Genomic DNA, 24,624 nt, shown 5'->3' on the forward strand with positions numbered 1-24,624 from the left:
AATATTATTAGTACAGGCTCAATTCTCTTTGATGGTCACTTCCAAAACAACTTCCCTGTTTCAAAATGCAATGAAAAGGCAATGACATTCCATGAACTGTAAATAAGCGTCACTGTTTTGACTTACAATATAATGGCTTGGAAGTGCTGAAACAGCTCCCTCAAGAGTGGCAAGTGGGAGCAGAACTCAGAACTCATCTAGATAAAGGCTAGTTCTCACTACATGATGTTAAAAGCAGAAGGGAACAAGAAAGAAAGAAAAGCACTACTAACAGATCATGTCAGTGGTTCGTGTTATTAAGGGAAAGTCCTACCTGAGCCACGTCACGATTGATGTCAAACTGGACTGAGGTGCTGCGGACAAAATCTGTCAGGTGGACAAAGTTCTCCCGACCAACACCATCTGAGGCATCCAGAACGAAGACCAGGTCCACGGCCTGGCCCAAACACCCTGGGAGAGGAGAGGAGGAAATGACATGATAACATACGTGATATGACTTACTACAGAGAGGGGAATTACTAATACATATTACTTTTTACTTTGTTGATTAATTATATATACAGAAAATGCATGATTAATTATACATATATAAGTATTCACACAGATATGCAGAGAGTACATCAAACCATACAATTTTTATGACCAAGGTAAAGCTAAATGGCACTGATAGTTCACTACTGTTAGCTGCTAAAAGTTCTTCTGGTCAATCTGGTTTCTAAAATGACAGAGAGGTTAGAGAGAACATTGCTCTTCGTCTAGATAAATAATTGGAAAAGAGACAGTGGAAACAGCAAGAGCGCAGAGATTGGTGAGGACTTCACAGCTGATCTATGAACATTGATTAGTGAGTGACTCTTTCCTCACCTTTGTTGTCTACGCTGCAGATCTTGGTTCGGAGTTCAGGGATCTTGCCCGGTAGCTTGTCGGCCGTCGGGTATGTGATCGTCCGCTGCGGATTGGCCGTGATGTTGTTCATCTGCGCCTTGAGTGCGTCGGGCCCCACGGCGATCAGGAAGACCTCGCGGTCGCGCGCGTACTTGGCCGGCTCCACCACGGCGTCGGCAGAGGCGGTGGCGCTCAGCAGGACCACCACGCGTGGCAAGTCGTCGTAGACGTCGGCGAACACCGGCGTGCTCTGGAAGCCGTGCATGGTGACGTGCTGGAGGGCGGCGCCGGTCAGCGGTCGGCCGCCCACAGGCTTCATGGCCTCCACGATGGTCAGCAGGCCGGCAAGGTCACGGTGCTTGCCCACGCGGGCCTCCATGCGCACGGTGTCACCGTACTGGGCCAGGCCCACCTTGGTAGGGGAGCCAGAGGCCATGGTGGTCTGGAAGAAGCGCTTGAGGAAGGCCTTGAACCGCAGGAACCCCTCCAGGGTCAGCTCCGTGGAGCCCTCCACCAGGAAGAGGACGTCCACCGAACAGTCCAGATTCAGCGCCGGAGCTGGAGGAGGACAGAACCGTGAGAGAAACCACAAGAACCGAATTAGAACCGAACCGAATTAGAACACACTGAGCTCTACAAGAACTGCCATTCCAAGCCAAGACCAACAGCAGCTTTGCTAACACTATGGATGATGGCAGCGTTTTTATTTTTCCTTTTGTAAGAATATACAGTATACCCTTTCTGAGAACATGAGATTCCACATAATCTCTCATATGGTCGTCTTATCAAAATAGCAAACAAAGGTCCATGCTGTGGCCTCGCCCAGGACCAGGAAGCAAACTGTGGTCCAAATGATACCAACCAATTGTAGAATGGGCTTGGGGGGAGGCCACTGAGACTCATCACACACAAGGGGGAGAGATTATTATCATACTGAACCACAAAAAGTTGCCAGACCTGTCAGCATTAGAAGCCTAATTAATTTACATTTAGGAGTATAGGAGGTACTTTGAAGCAATACACTATAAATGACAAGAACTTGAGAAGCTCTTGGTTCAGTCCACACTGTCTGTACCCAGAGTATGTGTTCGTTACTGCTTTTTACGGAAATAAAGATTGAATGTTGCATCAATCAAAGAATCCTTTTCCTACAAAACACCCATTTTTCTTACACTTTCACTACCATTAATCTAATAAAAAAATAAAACAATAAAAAATATAAATAAAAACAAGACATAAAATGGATGAAATCTCCAGGCATCCAACAAACCCAACTCCTACAAATGTTGCTTAAGATGGAGGTAAAAGTTCAGATGTGGCTAGAACTTTTCAAATTGTTTGGTTTGGTTGAAGGAAATACTGAAACAAAAGTTAGCAGGAGACTGGAGAGTGGGGTCTCTGTGGTAGATTCATTTTGCACCAAAAGTTTCTGGGAGACTTAAATCAGATACTTGTTTTGTTTGTGTTGAACAGAATGAGAAAAGTTGAGTTAGAAGGCTGTGCTTGTTTGTTTGTTTGTGTGTGTGTGTGTGTGTGTGTGTGTGTGGGTGTGTGTGTGTGTGTGTGTGTGTGTGTGTGTGTGTGTTGATCCCTCAGTCCTGGGTGTTGAGAGTGAAAACACATTAGCACTGCTCCGATGAGCAAACGCTTCCACTCACCTGTCAACAGCACAACTCCTATCAGCAAACTCCAACTCAACACAAGTCTGCACTGCCATCAATGCTGTTTATTTACACATCAGCCACATGCTCTCTCTCTCTCTCTCTCACTTAAGTAAAAGGAGGAATGGGTCTCTCTGCCCCTCTTTCCCCCCCCCCACTATCTACCTTTATCTCAGAGGAAAGTGAGGGTAGGGTCTCTCTCTCTCTCTCTCTTTCTCTCTCTTTCTCTCTCTCTCACTCTTTCTCTCTAGTTCATAGGGTCTCTGTGTCTCTGTCTTTATTTCTCTCTTGCCATGTTTCTCTCACTTGATTTCTCTAGGTTTGTTGAAAAAAACAAATGGGTTGAGGACATACACGAATTGGGCTATGATGCCATCGCTCTCTCAAGTACAAAAAGAATAGGGTGCCCATCTCTCTCTCTCTCTCTCTCTCTCTCTCTCTCTTCTCTCTCTCTCGCCATTTGTTTTGTGTCTGTCGATTTCTCCCTTTCTTTCTCTCCATCTTTCTTGCTGTAAAAGCGCATTGTGCATTGGTGCTGTGGACGTGTGTGAATGGAGGTGCGCTTCCCTCGCTGCAGGTGAGTGTGCTGACCTGGGATCACCTCTGGCCAGTGATGTCACTGTGGTATGCGCCCCCCCCCCCCCTCCGCGCTGAGTGACGTGTCGGGGGTCAGGAGTCAGCACATCAGCACATCAGACGGGAGACTCATTACATGCACCGGGTCACATTACGTCCAGCGTTCCTGAGCGTTCTCACATTCCCTTTCTCTACGTCTCTCGCTTGTTCTCTGCTGCACCACTCTCTCTCTCTCTCTCTGTCTCTCTCTCGTTCCCTCTTAATCCCTTTTATTCATTCTCACTCTTTCATTCTTTCAGGGTCTTTTTCTCTTTCTCTTTGACACATAGCCTGACTGCTGTCTACAACACATTCCATGTCCTCTCTGATGCTGTACGCTGGGAAACCTGATTGTAAGTACATCTATAGCTGAGAACAACCACATAAACTGACCAAACGCCATACAAAGTTGTTGAGTTTATAACTTGAACATGGTTTTGTGTCTTTTGCTTGCATGCTTCTGTGTATTCAAGTGCATCAGGTGCATCAGGTTTGCAGTTGAGACGGGCACAAATGTAGACATCCTTTTCAACAGCTGCAGAAAAAGAGCCTGGAGGGGTTGGGGAAGGGGGGTTCGGTAGAGCAGGTCGAGGTGCGCTTCTGTCAACCGTGGCCCGGCCCGAAATCTGACCCAAACTGTAACTCGAGTCCCGAGACGGAGCCTGACAAGCGTGATCTCCACCGGACAGACGAGAGGGAGACAGCTGGACGGCTGGGAAACACACCAGCATCCCTCCGAGGGAAAACAAACGTCCATAAAACTCCAAACACTGGCCGCAAAAACCTCTGTGACTAACGCCTCTCAATCACTGTGGCCAAACACATAGATGTGGGAAGCGTGGGGACATGCATAAGTGTGTGTGTGTGTGTGTGTGTGTGTGTGTGTGTGTGTGGGCAGCATACTGACCGCAGTGAGGGTCACTGCCGTAGCCTGGAGGACACACACAGCGGTACTTGTCTAGACCCTCAGACACACACGTCCCGCCATTCTGGCACGGCTGCGAGTCGCAGGGATCTACAGTAAGTGTGTGTGTGAGAGAGGGAGAGAATGTTAGGGAGACACATAGAGGCAAGATTATATGGCCTACAGTTACAGACATGCCTGCTGAACTGTATTCATAAGACACTGCAGCTGTTGCATGATGCAGACAATACTTCAGGCATGGCGTCAGATTATGAAGATTTTATTTTTCATCCGCACACACACACACACACACACACACACACACACACACACACACACACACACACATTACTTACCCTGACAGATTGTTCGATGGCAGACTGTAGCGTGCCTTTTGTACTTCTTGCTCCACCTGAAGCAGACGACGGGCTTTATGAGTGTGGGATACAGCCGTGATTACAACAACAAAGTAGCTATTACAGCTGATTAAAGGTCTTTAAAACCTGGAAGCATGTTCATACACTGAGGGGAAAATAACAGGGCATGTACTGTATATACTGTACAGTAAGTAAACTAACAGTCTGAGAGAAAAAGCTAGCGAGATGCTAATGCTACACCTGAGGGAACGAAACTGCAGTAGAGAAGAGAAACTCGGCCGTACAATGGGCCACAATCTCCAAATCACTCCACACAAAGAGGTGAGCTCACGTTAGCAAGCCCTCGCTCCAAGTATGGGTGTGTATTAGAGTGTGGCCCGAGCCCGACGGGACCCGACGGGTCGGGTCGGGTTCGGACAAATATTTAGAAATTGTAGTCGGGTTCGGTTCGGGTTCGGACACATGGGGGCGATATGCATTGGAAGCTTTACATTTAAATTTCTTATTATGTTGGGTAATGAACAGGTCTGCTTTACATGATGCAAACGTTTGTTTTTTGAGAATAAAGTAAAATGTAAAAAAGACCTAAAAAGAATAGCTTTCTTCCTGTGTGCAAGATTTGTTTATCGTGACAACGCATTTCAGGCATGCCGCCTGAAATGCACACGCATTGCCACGTCTCACGACTACATAAACAAAGGTTATGCACATCGCACATATGCACATAAGCACAGTCTTGGGTGACGTTAAACAAAGTTGTTAGCCTATCAGGAGATTTTAAGATTATTTGCGTTGCATACTGTGGTAAAGACATAGGCTACCGGTAGGCTATAAGGTCGTCTCGTTCAACTGGATGAGGATTTCCTCGAGTTGCCCCAATTAACGTCGATGCTGCATATGGATCAGTGACAGAGGCACTGTAGTTTCAACGACTGTTGCAGTTCATTTTTAAGACTTTTCGTCAATGGTAAGACAAGAATTCTATTTAGGCTATGCTTGCTTGGGCCTCTTGTGTTAATGTGCGCTGTGTGTGACCTGCGTGCGTGCACGCTCATCTGATTCTGTAGACAATTTGTTGTGTGTTCCGTTTAATGGGCTAAAAAGACAGGCTATCCACAAACGTGAACGTTTAATCACTAGCATGGGAATAACTGAGGCATCATCTGCGTCGGGCTCGGGTCGGGTTCGGACATAAAAATGAAAATGCCTGTCGGGTTCGGACGCAACTCTATCGGACGCGGGACAGAAATTTGCGGCCCGATCCGCACTCTAGTGTGTATTATGTGTATGTGTATTATGTGTATGTGTATGTGTGTCCCTGTGCTTGCGTGTCCATGTGTGTATTAGAGTGCGGATCGGGCCGCAAATTTCTGTCCAAACCCGGCCCGCGTCCGATAGAGTTATTCCCATGCTAGTGATTAAACGTTCACGTTTGTGGATAGCCTGTCTTTTTAGCCCATTAAACGGAACACACAACAAATTGTCTACAGAATCAGATGAGCGTGCACGCACGCAGGTCACACAGCGCACATTAACACAAGAGCCCAAGCAAGCATAGCCAAAATAAAATTCTTGTCTTACCATTGGCGAAAAATGCCAAAATGAACTGCAACAGTCGTTGAAACTACAGTGCCTCTGTCACTGATCCATATGCAGCATCGGCGTTAATAAGGGCAGCTCGAGGAAATCCTCATCAGTTGAGCAGGGCGACCTTATAGCCTACCGGTAGCCTATGTCTTTACCACAGTATGCAACGCAAATAATCTTAAAATCTCCTGATAGACTAACAGCTTTGTTTAACGTCACCCAAGACTGCTTATGTGCATATTGCGATGTGCATAACCTTTGTTTATGTAGTGTGAGGCGTGACAATGCGTGTGCATTTCAGGCGGCATGCCTGAAATGCGTTATCACCGATAAACAAATCTTGCACACAGGAAAGCTATTCTTTTAGGTCTTTTTACATTTTACTTTATTCTCAAAAACAAACGTTTGCATCATGTAAAAGCAGACCTGTTGATTACAACATAATAAAATTAAAATGTAAAGCTTCCAATGCATATCGCCCCATGTGTCGAACCGAACCGAACCCGTCTACAATTTCTAAATATTTGTCCGAGAAAATAGCCACACTCTAGTGTGTATGTGTGTGTGTCAGTGCTTGCATGTGTGTGTGTGTGTGTGTGTGCGTGTGTGTGCATGGGTGTGCGTGCGTGTGTCCATGTTTGCGTGTCCGTATGTGTGTGTGCATGTGTGTGTGTGTGTGTACTTGCTTGTAATGAGGACACATCGAGGTATACGCGGTGGAGGCCCTGGAGCCCTTCCAGCACATGAAGGTTCCCACCAGCTCCTTGACCGTCTCCAGAGTCCTCCTCTCACAGGCATACGACTCCATAAAACAGCCTGGGCAGATGGAGGGATGGGGAGAAGAAAAGAGGGAAAGGTAGACAGAGGGATAGAGGTATGGGAAGTATGGAGAGGTGAAACTCACATCATTCACACAGACAGTTTCTGAGACATTTTCTACATCTAATCCTATGTTATCTGGAATAAACTCCTTTATCTCCTTTACCCGAGATCTTGGTATTCATCTGTGCTATGATATATTATAATATAAGACTATATGACACTATATTATACTGTATGTATAAAGGAAAAGGTCATGTATTTAGCACTTATATCAGGTGCAATTTACAGAGATTTAGAAGTTGGGAATCAAACCTGGGTTGACTGCGCCCCACCACCACGCCCCAATACATAACAATATCATCAGCTATGACATTATATACAGTACCAATGACTTGTAAACAAAGTTATATTCAAGTTTAAGGGGCGATGATGTAGGATTTTCAAGCAGTGTGTTTGTGTGCTCTTTGGGTGATTACTGTGGCAGTGAGCAGGTGGCTGTGAAGTACCTGATGGGATAGCAGTGCAGATGTCAGACATGGTCAGAGAGGTGTAGAGGCCGTTGACCGCGTCATGGAAATGCTCAGCGAAAAACACATGGCTCTCGGTGGGCGTGCTGGCCAACTCGTGCAGTTCATCCCAGCTGAGAGAGAGGAGAGAGAAGAACAGAGAGAAACAGAGAGAGAGAGAGAGAGAGAGGTTAAAGACAAGAGAGATAAGAGTAAAAGGTTGAAAGGCAAAGGAAGGAAAACATGAGAGAGGGAGGAAGAGGTGGAGGACAAGAGGGAGTTAGAGAAAAAGAACAAGAGAAGAAGGGAGGAAGAGAAGAAGGATGAAATTCCATGAATGCTGAAACTGCACTGAGGCAGAACCTCATGTCACACTGCTCATTTCAAAGCAGGAAGTCACACTGTCAACACTCTCATTGGGACTTCCCTCAAACAAAACTCCCGAGTCAGTGTCAAAAATGACCATCCGCAGGGCACAGGATGGCTGAGTACCAGCATGCCCTCAATCACAAGGCAGGTCATGGTCAGCAACTACACAGAACTCAGCCCTCGCAAGTCTCTCAAGACAAGGACTTCATCATCCGGTACAAAATGGAATGACCATTAACTGGACTGACAGAGAGACAGAGAGAAACAGAAAGAGAGAGAGAGAGAGAAAGAGGGAGGCACAAGGAGCAATCAGTTTAGCAGAACGCTTACAGTGAAAAGAGAGAGCGAGAGAGAGAGAGAGAGAAAGAGAGCGAGGCAGAGGGGTGAAGCTCAAAGGGCAATCAGGTTAAGAGGACGACAGTGTGAGTGTGAGAGTGCATTCTTACAGTGAAAAAGAGAGAGAGAGAGAGAGAAGCACAAGGGGCAATCCGTTCAACAGGATGGCAGTGTGAGAGTGCACTCCTCCAGTGGAGGGATCGTACAGAGGGAAGAGCAGATGGTTAGGAGGTGGGGAGGACACTAATGTAGCCATCACTCTTCCACAGTACCAGCCAGCAGATCATTACCGTTACCATAAAATGCCCGGTTTTATGTCTCCACCGAAGAATTACGAGGAAGTAAGGAAGGTTGAGGGCTCTGTGAGGAGCTTAGGAGCGCTGTGGGTTCCCATGATGCAACAGTGGTGGAGGTTGATCCAAGCTAATCCTGTATGACCGGAGTTGTGGACGCCTTCCAGCCACGGCACTCGCCAAGAGCATATACAACTCAGCAGTCCTAAATCATTCATTCATTCACAGACCTAATCGCACAGATATACGTTCCCATGGGTTGGTGGTGCACGTGCTTGACCTACATAAACGGACAACCGTGGTGACATCCAAACAGATGCTTGCAAACAGATGTTGCACACACACACACACACACACACACACACACACACACGCATGGACACAGGCGCACACACATGCTCGCACACAGCAATTCTTTCCGATAGAACGTATGCACACCCAAACACAGACAGATTTCACTCAGATGGATGTTAACAGATGTGTAGAAATGTGCAGGCATCCAAACACTGACAGACAGACACACACACACACACACACACACAACACACACACACACACACACACAAACACAAAACACACACACACACACACAGATGGCCTGCACCATCAGGAAATGCAGAGCGAATAATCCCTTACATCCCCAAATTCACAGTCCACCTGCTGCGAGCACCCAGCCCCTGCGTCCGGCACGGCTCCAACCCCCTAGAGGCCGATCCATCACGGCGCCCTCACAGAGACAGCGCTGAGAGCCGCAGCCTCGCCGCCAACTTTCTAGCCGGTCCATCTGTCTCCACAGGGCTACCCCTGTCAGCGGTGACTTCTTCCCAGTCCATCGCACCTGTCCACCTGTGTCCACTCCCCCCCAACCCCTCTGCTGCAGGCAGACAGACAGGCCTACTGATTGAGACCCTAAAGGCCCTAGCACACCTGCGCCCCCCATCTCTACCTCCACCTCCCCCTCCCCCCTTTAACGCCTCCATGTATCTGTCACTGGTGTACAGGACAGCCTGCAATCAGCCAAGCTCAAATCAGGGAGTGGGAAATATGCGAAAACACTGCACACACACGCATGCACACATACACACACACACACATGCATGCACACACACACACACACACACTATGCAAAACACACTTGTCTACTATGCAAAGCAGCTCGGTTGTTTTTTATGTACTCCACTCGGTCCAAGGCTACTTGTGACACCTGTAGACACACACATATTCCACGGCCAGCTACAATCACCTCAACCACAGTGGTGTGGTGACCAATATGCAGAGCTTTGAACCAAAACAGTTGCAAACAACACCTGTCACAGGTATGCACTGAAACGACCCTGGTACATAACACATACAAATACACCAGAGAGTACAGCAGACAGTAGCTTGATAAATAAACATGAAATTGTTCCAAGAGATACTTTAAGAGATAAGATGAGTTTGTTACCGTGGGTAACGCAGGCCCACGGCGAACAGGGTGACGCCGGTCTGCTTGAGCTCGGTGGCAGCGAGCTGCACGGCCCCCTGGGAGCGCCCGTCCGACAGGAGGATGAGGATTCGGGGGACCGTGCTGTTGCCACTGGACGGGAAGCCCTTCCGCAGGACGTACTTCAGAGCCAGGCCTGTCTGGGTGCTGCCTCCCCTACAGAGAAAAGATGGACAGAGAGAAAACTAGTCTTTCATACGAGATGAAAAGACACAATCCTAAATGCAAACAATTCTAAATGTAAACAATCCTAAACCTAAACAAGCTTAAACCAGTATCAGTAATGTCCAGTATAAAATACATGGAGATGTGAGAAAGGCAGAGAGGTCACATCACATATCAAACAAATACAAGAAGCCTCCGACATAATACTTCCATATGGAAAAAGAGAAAGAGAGACCAAGATAGAGACGTGAGGGGGAGGACATGAACAGCATTACAGCTATCTCATGCATAGGGAACAAGGTAGTCTGATTTGTGAACTAGATGTGTGTGTGAGTGTGTCTGTCTCTGTCTGTGTGTGTGTGTGTGTGTGTGTGTGTGTGTGTGTGTGTGTTTTACACGCTGATGTCACAAGGGTGAGTGTAAAAGGTCATCTGCTGTCTGGGAATCCAGGCTCTTTGAAATCCCAGTGGGAGAGCAACAACAAAGGGCAACAACAGCTTCTGTTACAGCAGGCTATTTAAAAGCTGTGTGTGTGTGTGTGTGCCTGTGTGTGTATATATGCTTGTCTCTGCACGCATGTGTGTGTGTGTGTGTGTGTGTGTGTGTGTGTGTGTGTGTGTGTGTGTGTGTGTGTGTGTGTGTGTAGGTGGGTGTGGGTGTGTGCCTGTGTGTGTATATGTGCTTGTCTCTGTGTGTGTGTGTGTGTGTGTGTGTGTGTGTGCTGACTCCACTAATCTCTTATTAATTTCATTCCAGTCTAGGCCTCACAATCCTTAGCTAACCTCACACAGAGCATGACTCTCTCTCTCTCCTTATCTCTATCCTTCTCTCTCTCCCCCTCCCTCTCATATCATATTATATCAGTTTTCTTGTGCTCTCTCTCTCTCTCTCTCTGTATCCCTCCTTCTCCATCATATCATTTCAGATCACTGCACTGTTATACTTGATCAGGATTAGGCTCTAATGCTGTAATGAATATGGCTAAGTCAGAACTCAGTGGCCATCTCATTCTGTTATGAACTAAACATGGGCTGATTCTCTGTGCTCTCTGGTTCATGTCCCTTACTCACTGAACTGCTTCAGTCCTCCATAATCCTACAATCCCTCTCTTCCAGCCTGCTGGACCCAGTGCTTTCCTTTACATTCACTGCACTTCTCTGAGATTTGAATGGGATGCATGAGAACTATAGGAGCACTAGTTGGAAGACACACATACACACACACACACACTGCACAAAGAGTTTTGCAACACACACAGAGACACATACACACACACAGCACAAAGATTTCTTCATCGCACACACACACACACACACACACACACACACACACACACACACACACACACACACACACACACACACACACACACACACACACACACACACACCACAACGATTTGTCAACGATCAGTGGAACAGTTGGTCTATAGGAGTGACAACTGCTTATGTTTTTAAGAGCAGCGATGAAATGTTGATTTCACAGCTGTTCAGAGCAGTACTGGTATGTCCTGGCCTTGGGTGTAAATTATACACATACACACACACACACACACACACACACACACACACACACACACACACACACACACACACACACACACACAATAACAAACAAACTGAAGTTGATTACCTGTATGTGATTTTCTTTAAGTGTTTCTTGAGCTCTTCTTTGGTGGTGTACGCATCCAGAGGGATCTCTAGTCGTGCCGTAGAGCCAAACTGAATAACTCCCACTCTTACCTGACAAACACACACACACACACACACACACACACACACACACACACACACTCAACTGAGTGCTGGCACAGCAGTTCATAACAGCATGGAATCTATTGGTATTCATGAAACATGATGATGAGGATTATTGCTTAAATAAAGCTGACATATTGGAAAGTTGTATTTCTCTGTGTATGTGTTTTCTTTTGAGAGAGAGCGAGCGGGAGAGTTGTGTGTGTGTGTGTGTGTGTGTGTGTGTGAGAGAGAGAGAGAGAGAGAGAGAGAGAGAGACTAATAAGTTGCATACTGATTTCAGAGAGAGAGATGTCTATTCTCTATTTTAGTTTTGGTCATCATCTTTTATCATAATTTTTCTTTACTACAAAAAGCAAACATGCGTGCATGGCTGTGATCTCCATGCTACAGTAGATTTGTCCCTCAGCTGCCCTACCTTATCTGCAGCGATATCCAGGGCCTGGCTCAGCTTGATGGCGTAGTGTTTGCACCTCTCAAAGCTGCCTTTCCCCACGCTGTACGAGCCATCCATCAGGAACAGCACATCCATACGCGCCGAACACTGCATCACTGCAAACACACACATGAACACACACAAATGTATATATGAAAATAAAAACAATATACTGTATACATATACATATTCACTACCCGTGTAAAAGTTTACACAGCTACTCCCAATTGCTATTACATTATAGAACAAAACTGAAAACAATAGATAAGCTTAATTTTTTTGTTTACTATATATGGTATGAATTTGGTACAGAAAGCTAAAATGCAAAGATGATACTTATAATTATAGCTGGGAGGTGTATGCCCCCAAACAGGGCATCAGTATATTCACACACACACACACACACACACACACCATTTGTTAGCTCATATTCAATATATTCTTCACCACAAAAATGACAACAATGCTGTGCATGTATCTCTTACAACAAACCCCAAACCACCCACACATTATTCACAGCAAAGATTAAGTCTGACATTGACTTTCCTGCAAGTCCAAGCTTACTCTGCTCAACCAAATAGATGCACACACACACACACACACACACAAACACACACACACACACACACACACACACACACATGTATGGCGTGTTGGCGCTCGTCAGATGAGTAAATTATTATCCATGTAGCTGTCATGTTGAAACCCGTCATAAACAAGGTTATTAGAGCTAGACTACACGCATTCACACATGCACGCACGCACGCACCCACGCACGCACCCATTCCCATATACAAACACCATGATACAGCTACAGTACATGCTCATTCACTCCAGTATTTGCTATATTGCCTATATTGACTGACTGGATGTGTAACATACTGTAGTATGCCTGACTACAACTAATACTACTTTAGTATGCTAAAGCACAAGTATGCTATTGTAAGTCCATTCCCAGGTGTTCTGCAGGAGACAGCAGGCTGCTCCAATGAGACTGTGTCCCCTCTGAGCCCAACACTCACTCTCTCCTGCAGCATTGATCTTCATGATGGTCTCATGGTCCGTCTGGATCTCCTGCACTGAGATAATGGCACGCACTGGTGGAAAAGAATAACAGAAAGAGAGAGAAAGAGAGAGAGAGAGAGAGAGAGAGAGAGAGAGAGAATGAGTTATCAATTAATTGAGTTTTCAGGCCACCTTTTACCTAATTGTATGCCTTTTCTCACAATGTGGCCAGGGGAGTGAAATCCAAATAAGTAATTTCTACAGGAGAGTCACTGTGAATGGCTGCAGACAATATAAGTGAAATAAACAAGTCACTGTTCATAGAGACAGAGAATTTACCCAATGTCAGTTAAACCTATGTTCACTGGCATTCAAACCCATTTATGCAAACGTGAGCACACACACACACACACACACGTACACACACACACACACACGTACACATAAACACACTTTGGCCACACGTGTAATGATTTTGCAGGTGGAAGGTGAACAGCTGATTCTGGTCTGGTTTTACTGACTCAATGAAACGCTCATGGCCTGACAGCCCCTCATTTGTGCATTGTTACTAACTGAGAGGACCCTTCTCTCTGGTAATGTGTGTGTGTGTGCATGTGCCCATGTGTCAAACGGGTGGCGTTAAGCACCATTTAAAAAGAGATAATTTAGGGGGGCAGCAGCATTCCAATGACGCCCCCTGAACACAGAGATGGGGTGCAGGGAGGAGAGAAAGAGAGAGAGCAACACTGAAAGAGAATGGAGAGAAAAGAGATAGAACTGACAGAGAGAGAGAGAGTGAGAGGGTGAGAGTGAGAGCATGAGAGAGAAAGAGAGAGAGCAACACTAAAAGAGAATGGAGAGAAAAGAGATGGAGCTGAGAGGACAGAGAGAAAGAGAGAAAGAGAGAGAGAGAGAGGGAGAGAGAAAGAGACTTTAGGAAACAGTCAAGAGGAAACCAAGTAGCAATAAAACCAGCCCATATCAAAACCTGTGTATGTGAGAGAGAGAGGAGTGAGAGAGAGAGAGAGAGAGAGAGAGAGAGGGGGTGAGAGTATGAGAGAGAACGTGCGAGAGAATGAGTGACAGAGTCAGAGAACAACAACAAACGACAAGCAAAAAAGCCTGGTTGCCATCGCGCCATCCTCAAAGGGGTCCGTGTGAGCGCTTGAGTGAGCACTCTAGCCGCTGAGGCACAATGGCTGATTGAGCAGTTCAGGAGCTGGACAGGGCGAGGGGAGGAGAGGAGAGGAGAGGGGGTGGGGATGGCACAAGCGCATAGTGGACCTAAAGAGGGGGGGACACGCAGAGTGGACTGCCATGACCCATTCAGCAAAATTAGTCAATGACCACAGCTCCCATTAAAAGGGGTTTGCCTTTGTGTGTGTTGCCTGTGTGTACATGCCTGTGTGTGTGTGTGTGTGTGTGTGTGTGCAAATCCAAATGCATGACTACAGTATGTGTGATTGTGCATTGTGTGTGTTAGGGTACTTGTGCATGTGTGTGTGTGCACACAGCGTTTGTGTATGTGGAGTTGATGTTGCAGACTGTAGATTCTTTTGAGACAACCTGCCATCTATATTGACACACACACATTTAGTGCAGCACAGACCGTTCTCCATGGAGATCTGGTCAAGCCACAGAAACTTCCAGAAGGTCAAGGAGGGGTGACAGAGAGAGGGTGGCCTCTAAGAGGCTTCCCGGGGTGACAGACTTACGCAGGTTATAAATCAGCCTCACCACGGGCCGGACGCTAACCGGCTAGCTGAAAGCTAACCCTGCTGGGCCACTGTGTGCCTGTCTGCCATGGTGATTCAGTGCGGAGGTGGCCGCGTGAATGGATGGAGGGCTTTGGCTGGGGAGAGCTGTCAATCACTGGGTTTAATTATGGAGGGGTTCTCGACATGGTCTGCTGAGACAGCAGCCCAGTTGATTGGATTCTTGGGGTAAAACACTTCAGTTTAACAAAGCTGGAGAGCTCTTTCAGCCTGTAGATTATAACACAACAGCACCTTGTACAGAGTACATTTACAAACTGTCTGAAGTTCAGCAGACACTATTGAGAAAACTCAAACTTATAAACTTGCTATATTATAAATGCAGGGACATATCACAAGAGGTCAAGTGGTATGCCTGAAGCTGACAGTAACAGTGGAATACCAAACTCTCTTACTCTTCTTCTGTTCCCCCAGCCATGGGATATGTATGTCTCTCTTTCTGAGCTTAGATTTCCTCTTGCCTCTGAGGTGGCAAATAAGAGTAACCAATGATGCAGCAACTGAAACTTCTACTGACCTACCCTGCCTCCTACACTCACACACACAAACAAACATATTCGCACACACAGGGTGCGATTTGTGTAAAAACCAGAGGGGGGGATGATTTTGAATAAGTTTGTAGTTTTAGTTTACCGTGGTGTATGACTTTAAACAGCGAGTGTGCTTGGTATGATGATCAGCTCCTCTAATGCAGGGTAGGACTACGTTTTGACAAGCATACAAATTCACCTTTTTCTTGCCCCATCTGAAATGACTTCTCTACTTTTGCTGCCTCCATCCTTTCTGTATTTGTTGTGTAAAAAAACGTAAAATGTATATGATGGCACTGAAGTAAACGTAAAATGTATATGATGGCACTGAAGTCTTAAGTTATTGGCTAACAGTGTTAGTTGGTAACCAAATAGCCTACACATTGCGCTACACGCTGCGTAGGCTACGTGCATTCTCTCTCCTGCTGATTTGCGTTCAGTAGCCAAGTGCGTATTATTGCAAAAGTTGAAAAAATAAATGTGTTTATTGTAGCCTACAGAAAATAAATAGCCTATCATACTGTCAGTTAATTGTGTGCAGTGCACAGTGCAGTGAAGAGTTTGGAGAGTAAAGTTATAGGGCAACTTGAAGTTTTATGAAAATAATTTACGAACCAGAACATAAAGACCATTAAGCTTCTATTTCTTGCAGCTGTTAAAACACCCGCTAGATAGTTTAAATACCCACCAACATTCGTTTTTGCAGTACAGGTTATTTCTAAAAGTTATTTGTCTACTACTGGCTGATTTATCAAACGAGTGCTTTCTCGTTCGTCCTCCGCAAACTACAGGTGTTTCGGTAGAGAGCCATTAAATAAGCGATGCCAAGCAATTTCTGTAACACTTTTTGTGACATTCAGCTAATATCTCCTCATTTAATGTAAGTTCCTTCGGACAATAGGCCTACGTTCTAATCTACGTGCAGTTGTCCTCCATCTCAGTTGCATCAGTTTTCTAATTTTGAAGGTTCTAAAACATTATTATGCTTCACTGAATCCTTCTCGTTTTCTTTCATTTGTCCAGCTAACTTTTCCATTGCACCTATCCATTTATGATGGATTACACACTTGACATTCTGAAATGTCCTGCACGATCAAGGCCAAATTAAGTTATCACGCAGCCACTGTGTCAGCAGCATGAGTGCTGACGGTGACGGTGCGTTTCTAATGTCAGATTATTATGTAGGCTAGCCTACTAGACTGTTCTCACGTTGCAGCGCTTTACTTATATGAAGTAGCATTAATCAATATGAGGGGCAGAGGGGGATAAATGTTGTCCCACCCCGACGATAAAAATAATTTAGCAGAGGTAGGGATAGGAAAACCGGGGGTCCTCACCATCCCCCCCTTCAAATCGCACCCTGCGCACACATCTCTGTACATTTTCTGTGAAAATTATGACTTCCTATGTAGTTGGTTTTAAATATTCTGTAAAACAAACACCTTGCCTTCCAACACAACCTGCCCTCTCATCATCCTCCCAGTAAACCACAGGTAGGTCACTGTTTTATGACGATCCTGACACCTTCTCACATGACCTACAGTGACAGCTGAGGATGTCACACCTCCACAGAACATTCTAGAAGCCCCAGGAGACCCTGCTGAGTGATTGGACAGGACAACAATAAAGCTCAGGATTTACACAGAGCTTCAGAACTTCAGCTAACAGGCAATGTTTAAATGTGGAAATGTTTAATACTACAGACAGGGAATGAGGAAACAGCCATTCTGTGCAAACAGCAAACTTTTAATAAATGCTCCATTTGTCAAGTTGCAGGTAACAGTGCAAGTAAATGTTAAAACAGTCAAATGAGATAAGATGAGATCAACTTTATTTAATCCCACAAGAGGGAATTTGTGTTACAGTAGCAGAAAACAAACACATTGGGCACACAAATTAATCAGACAACATGCAGCCACAAATCAAATAATGTGTAGTCAATTGACTGCGTTTATGTGCTTTAGCATGTATTATATATCTGAAGGGTGCTTAGATAGACGCCATAAAATAAATATGTTGAACAAAGTGACAGAATGAGAGGTCAGATCAGGTGGCATCTTTTGACCTGACACCATCAAAGGTCAAAGGTCATTACAACCATCCAGAGCATGATGCTAGGCCTCTGCACGTGTCTCTCCACGCACACTCTATGACGTCGGACTGTTTGGGATTCTTGGAGGGATCACTCTCAAATCCTCTGAGACAGTGCTAAGAACCAGTTCTCAGGCCTAGGCCCCCTAAAGCCCAACACATTAAAGACACCTACCACAGCAGAGACAGGAGGTTTTCCTTATCAAGCTACCCCCGAAGATTTAGCAAACTTTAAGGGGAGTCTGGCCCCCTAACCCTCCTCAGAGCACCTCCGCAGTGCAGATTTACAGTGATCCACCACACTGCAGTTCAACCAACCTCTCAAACCCCCACCCAACTCTACCTCTCCCACACATAAACATCCACCCACTTGCAGCATCTGAGATGGGCCCCCAGGTTCTTATCTGTCAAAAAAACATAAGAAACGGTCTTTCCCCAAAAGTTTATCAAATTCTACAACGGGAGTACTGTCATGTATAGACACTGCAGGGCCTGAAGCAATGGCATGTGCTCATTCCTGTGGTAAAACAATTCAAAAGCTTTTTTTTTTTTTTTTAAATTAACACCACGTGGGGAAATGTGTGTGCAGCCTTCAAGGGCAAGTTTGAAACTGATGTTCAGCCCTGGTGGACTGTAAATACTTCTGGACGTCACTAAAGCTCTCATTACAAAGGAAAAAAAGACCAGAAAATGTAATACTGGTGGTAAAGTTTCGGCTCCTTAAGGGCAAATAGTCCAGATATACTGTAAGTGAACTGTTGTGGTAAGGCAGTAAAAACATCAGGTCTTACATTCTTGCATGTGGAACGTAGCGTTTTCTAGCGGAAGGAAATCACTCAGCAACATCGCATCTCGAATGCAGGCCGGGGCATATAGGAAGTCACCGAATCAAAACCTTTAATTCAAGGTGATATATCCAGAATAACAAATAGAAGTCTATGTGGCGTCTTTTGTGTCACTCATTTTATAGTGCTCTCTTTTCAGCTTTCAGCTATCTTATGTATCCTACACGCCTCACAAGCCAGACTGCAGGCTCACTGGGCTGGGCCTGATGGCTCCTCAATGTTTCCCAGAGACCTTAACAGCAACCTTAATGTTCACCTTGACTTCAACTTTGACCCAAGGCTATTAGGGTCTGTCAGTTTGCTTCGCCTTGTGTACTCAGCCTTTTAACTCAAACCATTACCCTCATCAAGGTCATGTGTCAGGCATGTGTGAGTTTCCAGTTACACAGCAAGAGAAACCTGGATGCACTTACTGTTCAATTCTGACTGGTCATGCAAATACACACAAGATATAAGAAAGGCTCAAATTGAGAGTACTGTATCTAACTGAGGAATTATGACAGCTGTGTTAGTACTGTTAGTAGCTTTTGCCAACTCGCCAACAAGCACCTCAAAATGTATATGGCATCATCAGCAGACTTGCATGCTATCAGTAGGCCTATCTTTATCTCTTTATGCTTACCTTGGAATAGGAGGAACAACAAGAAGAGGTAAAGCTGGCTTGTGCAGTCCATCATTGGAGACCTGAAATGAGGAGACAAAAAGACTCATTATGCTGAAAGCGTTGAGAGACGGTGAAAATGGTGACCGCCATTTTTTTTTTGTTTGAGCCTTAAGTGTGAGAACAGTGACTAACATGTCGGTCGAACCCTTTGAGAGAGCGCTAACGAGACTAGCGCATTCTTGAGGGAGGAGAACAGCTGCGGTGGGCGAAACCTTGTGCAGAATAAGGGCTGCATTCCTCCTCCATTCAGCAGAAGAAAGGATGGAGAGCGAGGGAGGGATGGTCCCCTGAATTACAGCGTGTCCAACAACGTACTTGTCAGCTGAGCATTAGCAAAAAAAGAAGCGGTCATTTGAAGTGGGGGCTATTTTTTGAAGAGATTTAAGGGTAGGCTGACGCCAGGCTATTTTAGACAGGGTTAAATCATGATGCTGGACATCTGACGGATGGCTTTGGTGGTTAGGGGTCAAATCCCCATGGTCAAGGGGGCTTCAGATGAAGCATCAACTAGGTGATGATATGAGGCATTAGCCATGAGTGTTACCAAATGGGTCCAAAATAGAACCGTTTCGCATTCAATAGAGCATGTGGGGTAGAAACATAAAGATCCATTTTATAGTCGTGTTAAATAGGTCAACCACATAAAGTGACTCAAAAGAGAAAGGGACCATTTGAATTGACATAGGAACTCTATATTTCGGATCACTGATATGGTCTGTCCACCTCAAGAACTCCAAACCAACTCCTTACCTGCTCAGAAAAACCAAAGGTCATGCCTTCAAGGGTAGCATTTTGGACATTAAACTATAGGACAGATCCCGCCATGTGTTATAGTCCAGAAGTATGGCGTCAGACCACATTCCAACTCACAGTCAATGGTTTCAATTTAAGTGCCTTCCATCTCTGGTCAGTGGCCAGCTACTGAACCATGGCTGAACAAACACATGGCTGGGATATGGTCACCTCACTGCACCTTAATCACTGTCATTTCTTCATCTGGGTGTTACACATTAACCCAGAGGAATTCCTCTATGTGTTCACATCAATCACCTAAAAGCTTCCAGAATCATCCGGTCTTCAAGAGGGATTTGGGTCAGGATTATATGATTTCATAGTAAGCACACACTCACTCAGAGAGAGAGGGGGGGGGGCTCTTGTGCCCAAAGATAGCATCCAGTTTGTATCTCACCTTCTTTTGATATTTTTGAGAATGTAAAAGTTTGACAAAGAGATCAAAGCATGTACTTCTGCATGCATGTGTGCATGTGTCTGTGTGTTATGGCTGGGCCATGATATCTGATTGGCCAAATCCCAGCTGGTGGGAAACAGTGGGCCAGGCAGGTGTGGTGGGATTTATGAAGTGGTTACGGAGGTGACAGTGAACCATGAACCGTTGCTGGGTCTCGCTTTGATCCGACCCACCCACTCGCCCACAACTCCTGCATATTCCCATCAACTATCACATTGTGAAAACATGGGAGGAATATTGTGGATAAACAAACCAACATTCCTGATAAAGAGGACAGACACTAAAAACAAAAAAGTGATCACCACGTCACTTTAGTACCTTAGAGTTTAAACGATTTGGGACAGACCAGAGGAGGACACTGAGAGGGACCCATTAAGATTCCATGCCGAGAATGTGTCTTCACCTGACATGGTGAGGCCATCCTTAAAAATATTTTTGTTTGCAGTAACAGCCAAAAAAAATTAAAAATGGGTCGGTAGGTAGGTCAATATTTTTTTTCAAGATTCAAAGTAAAAAAAAAAGTAAAATTTGGTCATGGTGATTACGTAGGAATGAATTTACACAAATGTGCATATCGTGACGTAACTGACTGGGTCTTCAACCTGTGCCTTCAGGCGCACCATTGCAAACCTCATTCTGATGCAGGTTATATAGACCAGCCTTTCTCAAACTTCTTTGACCTGAGGCCCGGTCATGGCAGACTTTTGGGTCATAGGGCTCATCTACATATCCCCAGAAAGAAGGCTACAATAGCTCTTGGCCACGTTATATTGAAATTTGACTATGCAATACTCAATGCTATACAGTGTATTATACAGTCTCTGCTCTGTTTCTAAGGAAGTTCCAAAAAAAAACAACGTCGTTCTATTAAGTTTCGTTAAATAAATAAATAGCCTTCCAACAGGTTGAAGCGGAGCTTTGATACCAACGTTATCGATTAGTTTCAGTTTCTCTCGCGCAGACGCGCATTGAATGAATGCTCATACCACCACTTAATTGTAGGGCTCCATGTTTAATGACATCGATAGCAGAAACGTTTGTTTTCTTTTTTCGTCGATCCGCGGTTTCTTGATCAACTGCGCAGCAAATTATCAGATGAAGCACCGGGGCTAATTTCCTCCACGACTCCGCGGACCAGCAGTCTCCATGTTGCGGAACCATATTTTGAGAGAATGCTGAATAGACCACAACCTATTTCAATACTCCGACACGGTCACCGTTAGACTAGGGGGAGGAGGGATGAGAAAAGATCTGGCCACAGTTCTTCCAGAACTTCGTGCCAAGTAAAAGCGTTATCAGTTTGTGTGAATGAAACGAAGCGTAGGCCATAGTGTGACATGCGTAAAACCAATGGTGTAGAGATGACGCCACAGGTTTTTTTTAAGTGAGCCACGTTTGCATGTAGGCAATTTATATTCACAATACTTGGGCCTACTAAAAGAAATATTATTTTATTGCATTTGTATTGGTTGTTTAGAGTAAAAAAAAAAAACAATCGGTCGGTATTAACGCAAGTTTTACAACCGGCAAGTCGGTCGGACTAAAAGGGGAAAAAAATAAATATTTGGGTCGGTTCTAAATTGACAGGGTCGGTCGGGTTACGGCAAACGAAAATATTTTTAAGGATGGCCTGAGGACGAATGGAATTTGGCAATGTCTCATTGCGCTGAAATACTTATTTTCCCTTCTCAAGAGCAGGGTCTTTGCGTGTGATAGGCATCTGAGGTCTTGGCCCAGGGCTGGCTCTGTGAACAAGCAGCCTCACAATCATCTAACGATAACCATCACTGCTTACCCTGCCTCTCTCTATGTGACCAGCGGAGCGTTCGGGAAGGAAAGAGAGAGAAAGCAAGGAGGAGGGAAAGACAGACAAAGAGACACAGAGAGAAAGAGCAGAACTTCCATTATAGAGAGCATTTTATCTACCAAAGTGATTTACTCCCATTTCTCTATGATCTCCCTCTCTCATATCCTTCTCTCTTTATCTCTGTCATTCCTTTATGCCCACCATCTTCATTTTCTTTCATTCAACTTTTTCAACTCATTTGTTTGGTCTCTGCTCCTTTATAAACTACGCTAACACATATCAATTGAAGACAGGCGTATCTGCTCACAGAATACCACAAATAGGCCTATTTTAGCAATGTCATTTATTTCAACGAGATGATGTGTGTATATTTAGACAGACTATGCCACATGTTTAGTCAAGGAAACAGAAGCCAATAATTCTAATATCTTAATTATATACAAGTCACTCAAGTTTCAATTCTCTGTATAAACAGAACTCACAAGAGTGGGGCCTATATCTCAACAGCCGACTGAGAATTTTGTTATTCGCTGGCTCTGAATAGCAACTGTCCAGAAATTAGCTCTCAGAAATGGGTGAGCTTTCGTTTAATGTAAAATGTACATGAGCAACATGTAAAAGCTTATATATACTAAATAAAATAATTAAAATGCTGTTCCCTACAGTTATTTCTTAATATTCTTCTGAAACCTTTTCATCTGCCAAAACACTGACGTGATTACCTGCAGTGGAAGAGCCTTCTGCTCAGTGGCAGTGCAGCAGTGTTATCAGCAGATGTGAGTGTGTGTGTGTGTGTGTGTGTGTGATGCTGACCTGCGTATACTTGTTCTCTGGCCTCTGCCACAACAAAGTGAGTGGTTGACAGAGGATGCAAGTTTGGAGACTGAACACACAGCATTCCCATGTGCACACAGACAACGATCTGCTCCCTGTCTTACTACAGCAGTTCAGAGGGCAGGTCGTATAACTACTGCATCCGCAATAAGTATGGAATAGGCAAGTAGTGGTGAGGTAGGAATGCCCAAGTTTCCAACGGGATCTGTTTACTATGTGACTTGACAGTTATGTTTTATGGTGCTGGTCCTTCCATTTCTCTGCGGAGATAAATCGTACCTGCGCCTGCCTTCTGGTTTGAAATGGTAACAAGTCAGAAGCTGTCTAAGCATGACATAATTAGAAAGGAAAACCCTTGGAAGCACTTCACACAAGTGCAGTAATCACTAACCGGCAGCATTTAATGGCAACAAATTCTCTCCACACAAAGCCCCTGCTCTACACTCATTTTGAATAGTAAACAGTTCATTTTTCTAATGGTTTATTTGTTTTGCTTTTGAAGACATTAACCATGAATATCTCAGGTCTGTAATGGGATCCCAGACACACTTATCAAAAAAAAAAAAAAAAACCTTAAGCGTGAAGGGATGCATATTACATGTCCACTACTGGGTCTAACATAAGACTTCATAACACAATGCACGCATCCCTCTGGACCTTCTGGGGTCTACCCATCACCAACATGGAGTAGGGAACATAAACGCCTTTTTATCTTTACAGTAGGGTGCATACCTTATCCAAAACAAGCCAGAAGACGACGCTCAAATGTGCGCACGCTTATCTCGCACACTAAATGTATGAGTCGAGATGTTTGCGTGCTAATTATATGTCGTGTTTTCATAGGCCTACTGTTTGAGACCCTCTAGATGCACGCACACGGGGCTTTATTTTAAGCATATTCAAAAATCCTCACGTGCAGCGGACTTCGTAAGGTAGGCTAAGGGCGGGTCATGAGGTTGTGACCCTGACGAGGTGTTTGAGTTAGACGTTTTAAACTGGCAATTTTGTGCCGTTTCACGCTCGTAAATGTAAGATCTCCCAACGACAGGTAGGATAAACACTGAACCATTAGAACTTGGACAGCAATACGCACAATCCCAAAGGACCTCCCGTACTGTGAGTAAATAGCTTAACATGTCAATTCAGTAGGCTATTCAGGCAATTTAACATGCTTCCATTTCCCCTTTGTTGAAATGTTTTGGACCGAGCTTCCTACATGACGACATATGACAACATTTCACTTGTCCATAAGCTAAATGACACCGGTGTTCTTGCCTCTGAGCTGATAAACCTCACGGACTATTGGCAGCAACTGAACGCTGTATACCAACTAATAGAGCAGATTAGCCTATGATGTACTTCTTGCTGAAGAGAAGAAATACAACATACCACTTCAAACGTCGCTCTTAGTTGTATGTCTTCTTAGCGTGGACAAAGCCAGGTCCTCTTATCCAAATGCGTATTTCTGAGATGGCAAGTTCCCTCTGGGGAGAAAGCGCTCCCCGCTTAAACTTCCGCAGGCTGCAGGCGTGACTTTGACTGGGCTCCACAACTCCGTTCATCCCACTGACAACTCAACCACCCCAAGCTGTTTAAAGTATGGTTTTTATGCAAAGTAACGTTTGTGCAGT

At 45.0% G+C, this 24,624-nt stretch overlaps 1 protein-coding gene across 1 annotated transcript in view; it reads right to left on the bottom strand.

The window, feature by feature from the left end:
• The window catches only part of vwa2 (von Willebrand factor A domain containing 2), a 27,537-nt gene extending 3,005 nt beyond the window's left edge, over positions 1-24,532 (bottom strand). Inside the window, exons 1-12 of the mRNA XM_048233608.1 lie at positions 24,383-24,532; positions 19,062-19,123; positions 13,216-13,290; positions 12,176-12,309; positions 11,636-11,745; positions 9,800-9,994; positions 7,358-7,491; positions 6,716-6,845; positions 4,422-4,477; positions 4,069-4,176; positions 865-1,443; positions 314-450 (exon numbers count right to left, since the gene is read on the bottom strand). Coding sequence (XP_048089565.1) covers positions 314-450; positions 865-1,443; positions 4,069-4,176; positions 4,422-4,477; positions 6,716-6,845; positions 7,358-7,491; positions 9,800-9,994; positions 11,636-11,745; positions 12,176-12,309; positions 13,216-13,290; positions 19,062-19,116 — 1,713 coding nt within the window. The 5' untranslated portion in view covers positions 19,117-19,123; positions 24,383-24,532. The remainder of the gene's footprint in view (positions 1-313; positions 451-864; positions 1,444-4,068; positions 4,177-4,421; positions 4,478-6,715; positions 6,846-7,357; positions 7,492-9,799; positions 9,995-11,635; positions 11,746-12,175; positions 12,310-13,215; positions 13,291-19,061; positions 19,124-24,382) is intronic.
• Positions 24,533-24,624: the final 92 nt, after the last annotated feature.

The sequence above is a fragment of the Alosa alosa genome, chromosome 22, assembly GCF_017589495.1.
Source record: "Alosa alosa isolate M-15738 ecotype Scorff River chromosome 22, AALO_Geno_1.1, whole genome shotgun sequence".
Classification (NCBI taxonomy): domain Eukaryota; kingdom Metazoa; phylum Chordata; class Actinopteri; order Clupeiformes; family Clupeidae; genus Alosa; species Alosa alosa.